We start from the raw sequence: 14335 nt of genomic DNA, 5'->3' as shown, positions 1-14335 counted from the left end.
TAGATTAGGTGCAGAAAGCTTCACCTGTGGGATTCAGGTCCACATGCAATGCTCATATGTCTCAGCAGTGCCCTCGCTACAGAAAATCAGCCTTGTGGAGTTCTTTTAGAAGCAATTTGAAAATACTGAAATGAAGAGTCACACATAACACAAACAAAAATATGACAATAAACAGATAAATTAAATACTAGGTAAAGGACGTTCAAGCAACCCTTAAAATATTTAATTTAGGACAGCATTGTTTTTGTTAAATGTAACACAAACTGCATTGTACACAAACCTTGAATATGAACACATTTGTTTTTTTGGAAAGGATGAGTACACACCACAATCTGATACATTAACACATACAGTATAATTTATAATTAAATAAAACTTATAAACAAGTTGTTTCTCTTAAAAAATATACAGTATATGTTTATCTGACTGTGGAGGTGTTCTGTTAAGTTTGAGTGCACAGGAATGCTTAGGTATGTTGTGAACATGGCCAGCTTTTATGCTTTAATTTTAACTAGGGAATGATTACATTCCAAGGTCTGCCAAATCACATGCAGTATCCAAAGGTGTCATTGCTCTAACATTATTAATAGACCCCTACTGACCAAACAGTATTTATTAGCAATCACTGCATACAATGTGTATCAGTAACTGCAGTGGCAAAATAACTGGCATTTTGCAGAAGAAAGTCTGAATTTGACATTTAGACTTCTCATAAAAAATAAAAAATAAACTTTGTGAGGCTGTCTATCAAAACATGCATGGGGGACTAATAGTGGAAGAAAAGGCTGATCTCTTGTGTTGCACCTTCACAGATTTATTTATGACACTGTTATCTGCTCCGTTACTGAATCGTATCAAGAATTTGTCATATACTTGTACTTGCTAGAACCAAAGTCATTGTATTTTATCTTGCTCTTAATTGTATTAATACTTGTTCTGTGATTCTTGAAATGTATTTTTGTTTACGACTGTAAGTCGCCCTGGATAAGGGCGTCTGCTAAGAAATAAATAATACATTATTTATTTCTTAGCAGATGCCCTTATCCAGGGCAACTTACAATTGTTACAAGATATCACATTATTTTTACATACAATTACATTATTTTTACATACAATTACCCATTTATACAGTTGGGTTTTTACTGGAGCAATCTAGGTACAGTACCTTGCTCAAGGGTACAGCAGCAGTGTCCCCCACCTGGGATTGAACCCACAACCCTCCGGTCAAGAGTCCAGAGCCCTAACAACTACTCCACACTGCTGCCCTTTAAAGTAAAGTAAAGTAAAATAAAGTATTTAGTAACTGTTACAGAAAATTATTAGAACACTGATTATAAAATCGTAGGGACTACCTCTGCAGATATATAGTCTACTGCCTTTAGTAAAGTTAAGAGCCTGGGCGGCTGTGACATCACAGATGAACTCATGCTCCAGTAACAGAGCTAGCATTGTTTATAAAAACAGGAAGGGAACAACACTTACACTGTACATTACAGCCTGGCTATTATGCTTGTCTCCGCTCAAATGCATTAGCCATTAGTCTGCAAGTGTTTTTGTGTTAAAGCATAACATTCATGTATACCACACACTTGCCCACTGCTGTCTGACAAGGGTATGTTTAAAGAAAAAAATCCCAGTACAATGCCCTAAATATATTATCTGTAGAAAGAGTGCTAACCAAAATCAAGTTTCTTAACTCTTGAGCTTATCATGTTACTTTAAGTTCTTTTATGTTTTTTTTTTTTTTTTTTTTTTTACATTAGGGAATTTAGGACATGCACATATTTAATATAGAGCACTACAGACAAACTTCTGAATCCTGGTACGTTATAAAATGATGAACCCAAGAGTCAAAAATAAAATACAAACATGATCCCCTGTCAAAGATAACCACCTCTCCAAAATCTGACCAGTGCAGCTTTATATGAAGGTTCATCGCTCAGTGAATTCTAGATGGTCAAATTGGATAGGAGATCAAAAGCTTTTTTTTTTTTTTTAACTTTAACTTTTTAGAACCACAATGCAAATCAATAGGGATTTATCCACAAAACAACACCCAGTCTGAAAACTGATTAATCCCCAATTGAACGGTTATCCACTGCAGGAATCCCTGTAACATGTAGGACATATTCAGACTCCTGACTCCAGCTATTAGGGGTATACAGTAAGTCAGGTGTCCTGTCCTAGCCATACAGTTACCTCCAGATTTCAGATTCACTCTGGTCCACCACCAAATATAATCTCTTATTTGATAGGAGTTTCCATTTCTGGTATGTGCAGAATTGTATACCTTTACTTTGACTCAAGCTCTTTTATCCTGTCATTACAAACAAGTCAGCAGATATTAGCACCCCACCAGAGTTTTACACTCACTTTACTGTAAATAGTACTTTAGGTGGAAACAGTACTTTAGGTTGATTTGTGCACAAGAAATAAATCTATAGCGTGGTGGCAGGATAAATGGACTTTACCAGTGTATGCGCTTGAACAAAACACAGTCCTTGCAGGGGAGGGATCTAAAGTTCTAAAGTTTGCTCCACTTCGTTGCTGCTTAGTGAGAGAGAGAGAGAGAGAGAGAGAGAGAGAGAGAGAGAGAGAGAGAGAGAGAGAGAGAGAGAGAGAGAGAGAGAGAGAGAGTGTGTTTTAGCTCAAAGAATCAACATTCCAACATTTGATGGAACTGGCTCACTAATAGCACTATGCTGCTTTCACTTTATCAAGGATACTTGATTATAAACTTCCTCTGGAGCCTTCTTTACTTCTTCTCAGTGACGACTCTACAGTTCAGCTCTCTGTTCCTCAAACGAAAACTTTGTTAGCTGGTCTTACTGCTGCTAAAAAAAACTCCTAGTTTAGCGTTGGCTTCCTCCACACTCATTATTTTGGTGACACTGGATGCTCACCTTCTCTGATGTCATTCTGTTAGAACTTTCTACTGCCAGTCAACCCCGCCTCTGCCTTTGCAATTGGAATATGGAAGGAGGCCCATGCTAATGTGTCCACGCTGATCATGGAATAGTGTTTTTTTGTTTTTTTTTTACCTTATTTAGGTCCTTGGGAGGGGTTGGGGGGAAATAGGTTGGGGAAGGTTGCTCAGATCTGGGTTACTGTATATTTTGTTATTGTGATGTTCAGTTTTCTTCTAAATAAAAGAAAAATTATTAATCACAAAAAAACATTCCAACATTTGGTATGTTTAACATGCCTGTCTGAAAACAAACATTGGAGATATTTATAGGCTTTTATAATATATACATTATTATTATTTTTTTTTTATTTTAGTTTTAGAAATGACATGGTGGTTCGGTTTTAATGTAATATTGTTTACAAATAACAATAACACCACTGTAGACGAGATCACTGCACCTTAGTATTATTTTCCTAGTTTAATATAAATAAATACAAAATAATAGTCATACAGTAGCTAAACACTACACAGCATTTCTGGTCTTTCCCACGCTTTCATGCGACTGTCCCGAACCAGCAGTTAACCCGCCAAGTAGTTTCTTGGAATATAACGCGCTAACATCGTAGACTATGTAAAACATATTTTTAAAACTTTCTTTTTAACGCAATACACATCAGAGAATAAAAATAACTTCAAGAGACGAGGTGGTTTGACCTAAACACTCTCTTCAGCGTCCTAACTCGTATCTTAGGAACCAAGGGTATGACTTAATGGTAGGGGTGCACATAATAAATTATTTAGTTGTAATAGTCAAACACTATGTATATTTTAAATATATAGCAAAAATACAATATTTATAATATTATGAATGCAACCTTATTTAAAGAATGTATACAGTTTCCAGATTTTTTGGTAGTTTACGTAACATACGTTTCATACACCCCCCGTTTTTGTTTATTGCTGTGTTCCAGTAGTGTTTCCGGTATTGCTGAATGGCTGAGTGAAACTACAAGCAAGAGCTGACAGTTTGAAACCTTTTTGCACACGGGCGTCCATAACACGATCATTTCAAGCAAACATTTATGATATACATTTGCACGTTTTTATTTTAAGAATAAACAGTGAGTTCTTGTTACGCCTTCTATCATTGCTGTCATAAATCAAGCAGGTTTGTCTTTCTGTTTTACACATATCTTCGTTATTACATTGTTTTGGTTCAGCACCGGTGTTTTTTGTTTCGTGAGCTTTTGTTAATGTTATAGTTATTTTATTTGTTTTTTAAATTAAAAGAAGAATGCCTTGTATGTTAATGCATTTTGACATTTAGTTATTGTAAATGCTGCATACACAGGGTATTGGGCAAGGAAGCATTTTTATTAGTTATAATTTGCAGTGCATTATACGATATTTTATTAAATACAGTATGTTGATCTTTCATTAAAATACCCGAGAAAAAATACAACTACATGGAGTCGTTAATTAAGATATTAAAACCGACGAACCTGGAATAAGGGTAATTGTGAGGGTTTATATATATATATATATATATATATATATAGATATATATATATATATATATATATATACACACACACATACTGTGCTGAGTAGATGTCTTCTTTTTGCAAACAGCCAGTTAACTGGGAATGCAGAACAACTATAATGTAGAATTTATGCTTCTGAAACATTCTAGTGTAGAACATGGATGTCTGCGTGTACTTGTCAAAATGTCTCAGCAACACACACACACACACACACACACACACACATATATATATATATATATATATATATATATATATATATATATATATATATATATATATATATATATATATATATATAATGTATGATTAATACAATCACTAAAACTACTCTTGAAACTGTTTCTGTTGTGGAGGCCTCACAAGACAGCTCAGTAACAGATTTTAAAGTTCACTTTAAAGGTAGGCAGTGTCATAAAACTCAGTAGCCAACAATTTGTCCTCATTCAGTAACTTCAGTAGTGAAGACAATCCGTGGCAGCAGACATTAAAGTAATAGACTTGTAAAGTTGGCTTGTATCCTCACTGTTTGATATGCCAAACTATATTGTTTTCGGTTAGTTGAGTTCCCTCTGTAACCTTGTAGAATAACTGTACAGCACATAAATGTTAGCAGTAATTTTGTTTTACAGAAGTGAAAGATGGAAAACTTTATTCTATATGAAGAGATTGGGAGAGGAAGCAAATCTGTTGTTTATAAAGGAAGGAAAAAAGGAAGCATACATTTTGTTGCCATCATCTGCAGTGACAAGTCCAAGAGAGCTGAAATAACCAACCATGTAAGTATTTGACAGTTTGATTTAACATTTTAACATTTTTTTTGACTGACTTGTATAATCCATGAATTATGAAGAAGTGAAAATAGGTATTCTCGTGTCAGATATTTTAGATAGAATTAAAATTAGGTTTCCCCTAAATTGTATAAAATCTTGATTTAATTGCTTGTGAATGTTTTCTGTAATGTCATAGTTTTTGTTATATACATACAAGAGCAGGGTGCTCTTATTTTGCATGCTAAGCCTTCTGCTCACTTGCTCAATTTGCTGTACTAGAAGAGTTTCTAAAATGGTGTTCAGACAGTTTCAGTACCATAATCTATTAAACACATTTCCACAGGTGCGTCTTACCCATGACATAAAGCATGAAAATGTTGTTTCATTTCATGAGTGGTATGAGACCAGCAATCATCTCTGGCTTGTGCAGGAACTCTGTACAGGTGAGTCTTATAAAACCATAATATGTTTAGCTAAATATTTACAACAAATATGTTTATTTTCTTCATTAAAAAGTTTTTTTACATTCTGGACTCCGATGTCATACTGGGGGGTTAGACGTGGTTCTGAGAGCTCAGTGGTGCTTTCAGTTTTAAAATGTCATCAGAATGTGAATGGCTCTGTGAATGTATTATCATCTTAGTGGTTGTATAGCATGAAATCAAGTGTAGCTTGTTTTCTGTAAAATGTTCTTTTGTGTCACACAGTAAATATATTTGTGTTTTGCAGGGGGTTCTTTGGAGGCTGTTATAACTCAGGATGAGTATCTTCAAGAAGATGTGGTGAGGGAGTTTGGGATTGATTTGGTTAAAGGGTTAAAATACATCCATGAACTTGGTATCCTCTTCTGTGACCTCACTCCTGCAAAGGTAACCTACTGTATTTCAGGTTTTCAAAAAGCTTGCACACAGCAGTGAATATGAATTGTTTGCTCTGTGACATCATCAGCTAAAATAATAAATTAGTTGGTAGACCTAGATACTGTAGCTGTTGAAAGCCTCAATATAGTAAAGTCAGTAAATATCTGCTTTTGAAGGCATTACCTCTAGATTAAGTACTGTGGTGCACCTCCATTTGAGGTCCCTTAACTTAATAAAAATCAAGCCAAATGTCCAGATACTGGTTAAGGGCGATTAGGCTATTTATCTCAAGGTGTTGGATAATCCAAGGGCTATTTAAAAATAAATATATCTCTTCAATTTTTTTTTTTTTTTTTTTAACTAACAAAATATCTGTATTTCAAATTTAATTTACATTTGAAACAATTTGGATTTATGTATACAAACTGCAAATGTCAGAAGCCATAATCAAACTAAACTGTCTCATATCATTCTGTACAGATACTGCTGGATGGTCCAGGGACGCTGAAATATTCAAATTTCTGCCTATCTAAAGCAGAAGGCGAAAACTTAGAAGAATTCTTTGCTTTGGTTGTCTCAGAGGAAGGAAGTGGGGACGGTGGAGAAAGCACACCAAGAAGAAATCTCAAAAACCGAGTTCAAGGTTATTTCCTTTGATACTGCCTTATGATAAGAAACATGCTATTCTGATTAAAAAATAAAATAAAAACTTGATATTTCTCAGGCTCACTTTTCTATTTAGTATAGCAGCAACTTCATTACATTTTTGACTGACTTGTATAATCCATGCTTTATAAAAGTGACAATAGGCATTCTTGTGTGAAATATTTTAACTATAATTCAAACTGGTTTTCCATGAAGTGATTTTTTAAAATCCAGATTTCATTGCTAGAGTGAATGTTTTCTTTACTCTCATAGTTATTACATATATACAAAAGCAAGGTGTTCTTCTTACCTGCTCAACGTACTCTACTAGAAGTTTCCAGAATAGGGTCCGGGAAGTTTCTGGGTTTTTTTTTTTAGAAAGGAACAGTAGCATAATGTATTAAAAAAAAAAAAATGTCTACAGGTCCTCGTCTTACCCATGATTTATGATAAGGAACATGATATTATGATAAAAAAAACATACTGTATTTCTGACCCATTTTTCTCATATTTCAGATATGTATTTTGTAATGATTACAGTACAGCTGTGATTATGACAATTTTCAATATTTAATAGAACATTCAATTTCGCATGTTTCTATATGCACTGTCAATAAGTCTAACACATTAACAAATATCAAGAAGTGCTTTGAACTACGAATATACAATACAATTTGAAAACTTCAGTGTAAATGTACAGTAATGATAGACCTGCACTCAGTTATGTCTATATACTTTAAGTATTTATGTCATTATATGATAATTGAATGCGTTCCCTTTATGTACTGTATATGTGTTTATTTTCCAGGATCTCCAATGTATGCAGCCCCTGAAACTGTAAAGGGAGCAGATTTTTCCATTGCCAGTGACTTTTGGTCATTAGGTTGTGTATTATATGGCATGTTCTCAGGTTTGTCTTTACTTTTAATCCATTATCCTTTGTTTGTGTACCAAACTCCTTCATTTTAAAAGGAGTTTGGTAATGCAACTTTGGTTCCTCTAATACAACTATTTTATATTTTACAGGAAAGCCACCATTTTTTTCAGAAAGCTTTTCCGAACTAATTCAGTTGATTTCGTATGAAGATCCTTCACCCCTGGAATCAAAGGGTACAAGCTAATTATTATTATTTTTTTTTAATTGATACCTTTTAAAGTTTTGTATCACCCTAATTAGCAAATTTTACTTCATAAAGTCGAATGAAACCTGCTGAATAATGTAACTTTAACATATTGAATTACAAACCGCTTTGTAGGTTTCCATATACTCACAAAAATGGACAAATTTGACATTTCAGAATCTAACATAGAAATACTGTACTACTATTATGGCTTCTGGCAGAGTTTTGCTATATTATTTTGTAGTTTCTTTGATTACATGATGTTAAATAAAATATCTAAATTATGTGTGTGTCTATATATATATATATATTAATTACAAATAAATAATGTCTCAATCCTAAAATTGTAGGTGGTGCAAAACTTTTGGTTATTAATAGACATATATTGAAATACCTTGTTCATCCAGAAATGGATACACATTTGAACCGTTTGTAGAAATTAGTATACATATTCAATTAAAATGTTTAAAGTACATGGTGATAACAAAATCATTCCAGTAAATCTTACCTAACACATGTATATATTGCTATAACTTCTTTGGTCTCATATTTTCTATATGAAAAACACACACAGTATGGTAAAGGTGATTTTGATTTTTAATGGTAGTTTTTTAATGGTATTTGAAGCTGTTGATGAAGAATATTTATCAAAAGGTCCTTGAAATACTTCAAACTTCCAGAAGCAACTTGTGTGTGCCGGAAGAGTTCCTTCTACAGGTCAGATCTATGAAGTGATGATAATACATATTAGATAAGATTTACTGGAATTATTTTGATAGCAATAGATACTTTAATTATGATAACATATATATATATATATATATATATATATATTTTTTTTTGAACCCTAGATACCTTATTTATAAACATAAAGCATTTGAGAGAATATGGGTATAAGTAAAGTAATATAGGAGCTTGATTTCAACTCTGTTCTAGGTGCTACTGCTGTCAACCCTTCTGCTGAGTTTCAAAGTCTGATAAATGGTTTGCTTCAAAAGGATCCTCAGAAAAGGTAAGAGCTGCTGATTCACATTGTATTTATTTCAGCACCAATGGTCTGTTTGCTGTCATGCTGTATTTCCATACAAGTGGAAACTGCTCATTACATTTATTAATGTCAGAATACAGTTCAGGTCTGCATGTAAGTGTAATGAAAACACAGTATGAATGAACAATGGCAGCAAAATAAAGGAAACATCATTATATCTTGAGATATGGTGTTTGTTATTTAACCCAGAACAAAATTAAATCTGCAGTAATTATACAAAACAAATCCAGCACAAGAGAGTTAAACGGTCAAAGAAAAGACAGGAAAACCAAAAGAAATCTAGAGGAATCTCAGGCATTGGATCTCAGCCCATCAAAGTAGGAATGAAATGGCTTCCAAGCTGAATAAAACATATCAATAAACCCACACATATTTTCTGTAGTTTAAGGAATTGCATTACATCCTCAATCCAGTGAATTTGTGAGGGCAGGGAGCTTGCTTGTTTCTAATTAAACAAGATCAGATGTCGTCGGAATAGTGACATCACTGTGTGCTACACTGGAAAGTTCTATGAGTGGTGTGGGATCAGTGAACGATTGTAGAACCTGAGGAGGAGTCTTAAACATGTATGTCCAGTCTGGGGCCAACCTGCGATGGGACCAGTGCATACTGCTTGGTTATATTTTTCTCACAGGCCGAATCCAAGGCCAGGTAAACGTTAGCTAGTTTGGCCTTGTATGTGATGTTGCAATGAAAATTTTAGTGCACCTGGGTAAGAATGGACAACTATACTAATTTGTGATGAAATCCAAATGTTGTTTCAATGTAGGCAGTGCCGGGCATTAAAAAGAAAGTTACTGAAAGATATTAAGGTTACACTTTAAGTATACTGTATGGAAGTCTAAAATTGCTTATTTGCCAAAAAGAAATTGGATCACTATGCTGCCTGCCTTTACATGTAATCAAAATAATTCTGCCTGGTTTTACACATCTTATAAAAATTGTGTTCAGTTAAAGTTTTTTTCTTCTATAAAGGTTGAACTGGGCAGCGTTACTCAAGCACCCGTTTTGGCAAGGAGCTTTCACTGGAGGAAAGGAAGCCACGTCTTATGAAGACAAGAACATCAGCTTAAGGTGAAGCTCAAAACCTAGTGACGTATTCCCATGCAATAGGTCTTCTTACTGGTATCAAGAAATCTTAGTACTGACACTTGATTGCCATTACCTCCAGTATTGACAGCTATTTCTTGGCAACTGGAGACTGTTTAAGGAACCTGCACAACAACGGCAACGTAGTTCTACATACAATATGTGTGCTGTGTTCTGCTCTTGCACAGCATTTCATTGCAGACAAGGGTGTTTTCTAATTTGTAAATGATTACTCTGTAAATAAAAACAACAAAAAATATATACATACATGTATATAAGGTTTATGTGCTGCAGTGGGTTAATGCAGGGCATTGAAACAAGCATCTCTGATTTGTAATGTTACTGCTTGAGCTGGCTTTAGTAATCACGAAGTGCATTTAATCTAAAATGTAGTCTACAACTTGCCATTGATTCTCTGCTGATATTTATTGAGATGAATATTTGCAGTCATTTAGATGAAGTAGACATTTCAATGCTACATACAGTAATATGAACTTCCTGGGAAAGCAATTGACTGTACTGTGTAGCTCATTTGTCAAAATGATATGCATACTGGCATTAATCTAAAAAAAACATTATTAGCATCAATAGATATCATTTGTACAGCTACAGTGCCTCCTGTTTGCTAGGATAGGAAGAAAATGGACTTGAGAAAGGAGGGCTGAAAGAGGAATTTCATTTTAAAGCCCCCTGGAAAGAGCAGGATTGTGATCATAACCATATACTTGTGTTTTTCCTACATCACACACTTAAAATTTATCTTGTCATCTGTTTGTTTCAAATATCCTTTTGTTTTTTTTTTAAGAGCAGTAAAAAGTAAGTTGAACTGACTGAAATAATGTATGTTTGAGAGAAGTGTTTCTTTGTACATGGTTTTTGTCTACCTTAAAGCACTTACTCAGTTATTTAATTAACTTGTCCAGTATTGTTTTAAAATGGTTCAAGTCAAGTCACATCCCACTAACAGACAGCAATTAGTTTCATTAGGAGACTCTGTCTGGATTTGTATCGGTTGCCTTAGGCATTTCCCAAGGCTGGGACCCATTCTTTTCTCTTTGTACATGTTACCGCTGGGTGAGAGAATCTATAAACGCTGCTATGCTATGTCTCTGTAAAACCTGGTGATACCCTGGCCGTATCAGCCTTAGCTAAATACTTCACTGATGTGAAGAGGTGGATGTTCCATGTTTTTTTACAGTTAAACTCTGTTAAGACAGAGGTTCTGTTATTGGGTCCTCAGCAGTACCAGATTATATAAAGGAGATTCTAATCACATGTATACCTTTTCGTGATTTAAGATCAGCTGATGCAGGCCTTATGTGCGTTACAAGTGTACACAAAAAGGAAGAGAGGGAGAGCTTTTAGTCACTATGCTCCCAGGTTGTGGAATGCACTGCCACCTCATATCAGAAGTGCTACATCAGTTGATGAAAACTTAGTTTTTTAGATTAGCTTTTTTAAACTGAATTTTAAACTGCGTTGCTCTTGAATCTTTATACAAATGTATTATATTAAGATGTTCTTGTTTTTATACTGTAGTCCATCGCATATCTGACTGCGGTGGGACCAGAGTAAGGGCGGATATGTAAAAAGTCAGATAGCTGAATCCTGTTTTAAGTACCATTATACACAGCTGTAACAATTACTATATTCACACAATTTTTGAGATTCAGCTTTTATTGAGGAGCTCCCCTAAATCCCTTGCTTAGAAAGATACAGGGTATTGGTGCTTGTGACAGGGTAGCCATCTGCCACGTGGGTGTGTGCATTCACTGCTGAGTGACAGGCAGGAGATTGAAACAGAAGCAAACATGATTTATTTACGTATCAACACGCTGAACCGCTCACGCGACACTATCAGCAATGGTAGCGCACGGAGTACATGCAACACAGTGTATGAAAACAAAAATAAAACACTGTAAAAAACGATAAAATAAAAGGTGCCGTGAAAACAGCATGCACTACTCCTTAAGACACGGAGGTCCCGCTTATTCACCTCGCTCTCTATACGTTGGTGGGATCTGCAATCCCTGAAATAATCTTCTCTGTTAAATAATAAACAAACCCTGATTCCTGCTACTTGCCCGGCGGTTGGTGGTTTTGACTTGCTTACTCTTCGGTGTTCAACCCTGGTTCACAGACAGCCGTCGCCGAATGTCAGCTTCTTTACATTCTGATCTCGGGTAACTCTCATGACGATCAGAGGATTGTCAGGTACTTCATTAATTAATTACATTAATTAATTACAATAAATACACACTATTTACAATATACATTTACACAAACAACCATTTTCATGCGCAGGGCTCCTGCCCTGCCACAGTGCTGTATACACTTACATTAGTGTCAGGTAATTTACACAGTAGCAAAATGCGTAGGTTTCCAAAAAAAACAAACCTTTAAATTGTAATCACAACTCGCTTTCGGTTTCCTGTAGCCATTTTGCTTTAGCGCTGTACACGTGGTTGACGTTTCTGAAGAGCTTGATCATGGCGGATATTTGATGTGTGGATACAAGACGGATTACTGTATTAGCTTTTTTAAACTGAATTCTAAACACTGTTTTTCTTTCATTTCTATAGAACTGTATTGTATTTCTTCTGTTTTGTCCTGTATGTTGCTTTGATATACTTTTTGTATGGAAGGCACTATATAAATGAAGTACTGATTGACAAAGGTACTATTTTCAACAAAGACTTGTAACAACCTTCCTATGTAAAAGTGAATCTTTTTTTTAAAGTTAGTTTTTTTTCTTTTAAAAACAATAGAAGTAAACCACTTTGTAAAAATGCCCAAGATATCAAATGGCTTGCTTTTTTCAATGTTTGCCCATTTTGTACATCAAGCAGCATATACTTCCCCCAGCTTAGTAAAACAAAACCTGCATTATATTTGTATTCTAGAATCATCTAATAATTCTATTTAAATATAGAAGAGCACCACTGCATTATGTCTGTGATTCATAACCTTTACAACACTGAGCTTCTTTCTTTCCACAGTAAGGCCACAGTCATACTTTCTTTTTACACAAATGGACCTTGGCATTAAGCCTGACTTCTCCCTGGAACAAGGCTCCCTTGTGTTTCTGATCATCTGGTTTTCAGATTTCTTTTTACTGTACTTCATATATTTTTAGGATGTCTTATTCACATAATCATCTAAAGCAGTGGTTCCCAACCTTTTTGGGTGTGCGGACCCCTTGTGAACCTTCAAAAATTATTCGGACCATGTGAACAGGATGGCTGTACGGTGACGTCAGACCAGAAACCAAAACACAGGTGCTGGCAGGTGAAACTCGGACGCTACGGCACTCAGCGTTTTATTAACTAAACAAATAAAAGGTTTAAACAAAACAAAACTACATAAAACAGAAGGCAAGTTGGCCAAACAACTAAACAATAAACAGCAACAAGTAGTATGCTGGTTGCAAAACCAGCATACCTAGCAATTGTTTCTCTCTGTTACCTCCAGTCAATAAACAATAAATAATAAATAATAACAATAACAAATAATGTGGTGGATGGCACCTCGCTCGTCCTTGCCAAAATAAATCAAACACAGCTTCTCGCCACCATATATAATATGAATCATTATACAAATACAGAAATAATACAATAAATCATTAAAGTAGCGCACACATATACATAGGGGCGGGGCTCCCTGTCACAGACCACCATGTACTACTATCATAGTGACACACAGCTGCTATACAAGGAAGGTCTTCATTTTGCTTTCCACTATAGTGCGGCAATTGATAACGATGCCATACGGAAAATTGATTAACTTACCTGATGAGATGGCTGGTGCCGTTTCGGCGATGTCATAGCCTGAATGTCCGATTGGAGTGATGACAGTTTTAACCTTAAATCTGGTTCCACATCCAACCTACTACGGGACTTTGATTTCAACCCAACAAGATCAGAAAATCCACTTTCACAAGAGTATGTGGTGGAAAACAGCATCAGGTGCTTCACTGCCTTGTGGGACAGTTCCGGTACTCAGATTGAACATGTAACCAGAAGTCAGATATCATTGCGTGAAGACTAACTTTAAAGAGCTGTCACATAGCTTGTACTGCATTTTACTGTCAGCGTTCACGAATGGGTTAAGCACAAATGAAAAATAGGTATTGCCACCCCCTACCTAAAGGCTAACTTACTAAAAGTAAATTTTACTTTGTTCAGCTGAGTTCATATATGCCTCCACTGAGAGCATATGAATCCATTCAAATAATAGACTGCAGTTGCTATGTAAAATATGCACCCCATCAAATAAAAAAACAGCAACATTAGCACTGTAAACAACACACAACTTACAGAATTGTGGATACAAGTTTTTATAATCAAT

The 14335-nt window shown here is 35.1% G+C and overlaps 1 protein-coding gene across 3 annotated transcripts in view; it reads left to right on the top strand.

The window, feature by feature from the left end:
• The first annotated feature begins 3880 nt into the window (after positions 1-3880).
• ulk4 (unc-51 like kinase 4) overlaps positions 3881-14335 on the top strand; it is a 261384-nt gene continuing 250929 nt past the window's right edge. For 2 of the 3 annotated variants that reach the window (XM_059013181.1, XM_059013164.1), the window contains exons 1-9: positions 3882-4076; positions 5085-5231; positions 5569-5668; positions 5955-6094; positions 6566-6728; positions 7539-7640; positions 7757-7840; positions 8788-8863; positions 9875-9973. In XM_059013181.1, coding sequence (XP_058869164.1) covers positions 5094-5231; positions 5569-5668; positions 5955-6094; positions 6566-6728; positions 7539-7640; positions 7757-7840; positions 8788-8863; positions 9875-9973 — 902 coding nt within the window. In that variant the 5' untranslated portion in view covers positions 3882-4076; positions 5085-5093. Of the gene's footprint in view, positions 4077-5084; positions 5232-5568; positions 5669-5954; positions 6095-6565; positions 6729-7538; positions 7641-7756; positions 7841-8787; positions 8864-9874; positions 9974-14335 lie in introns of all 3 variants that reach the window. The other variant, XM_059013174.1, reaches the window with a different exon arrangement.

Source organism: Acipenser ruthenus, chromosome 3 (assembly GCF_902713425.1).
Source record: "Acipenser ruthenus chromosome 3, fAciRut3.2 maternal haplotype, whole genome shotgun sequence".
Classification (NCBI taxonomy): domain Eukaryota; kingdom Metazoa; phylum Chordata; class Actinopteri; order Acipenseriformes; family Acipenseridae; genus Acipenser; species Acipenser ruthenus.
This window is presented reverse-complemented; position numbering and strand designations above follow the sequence as displayed.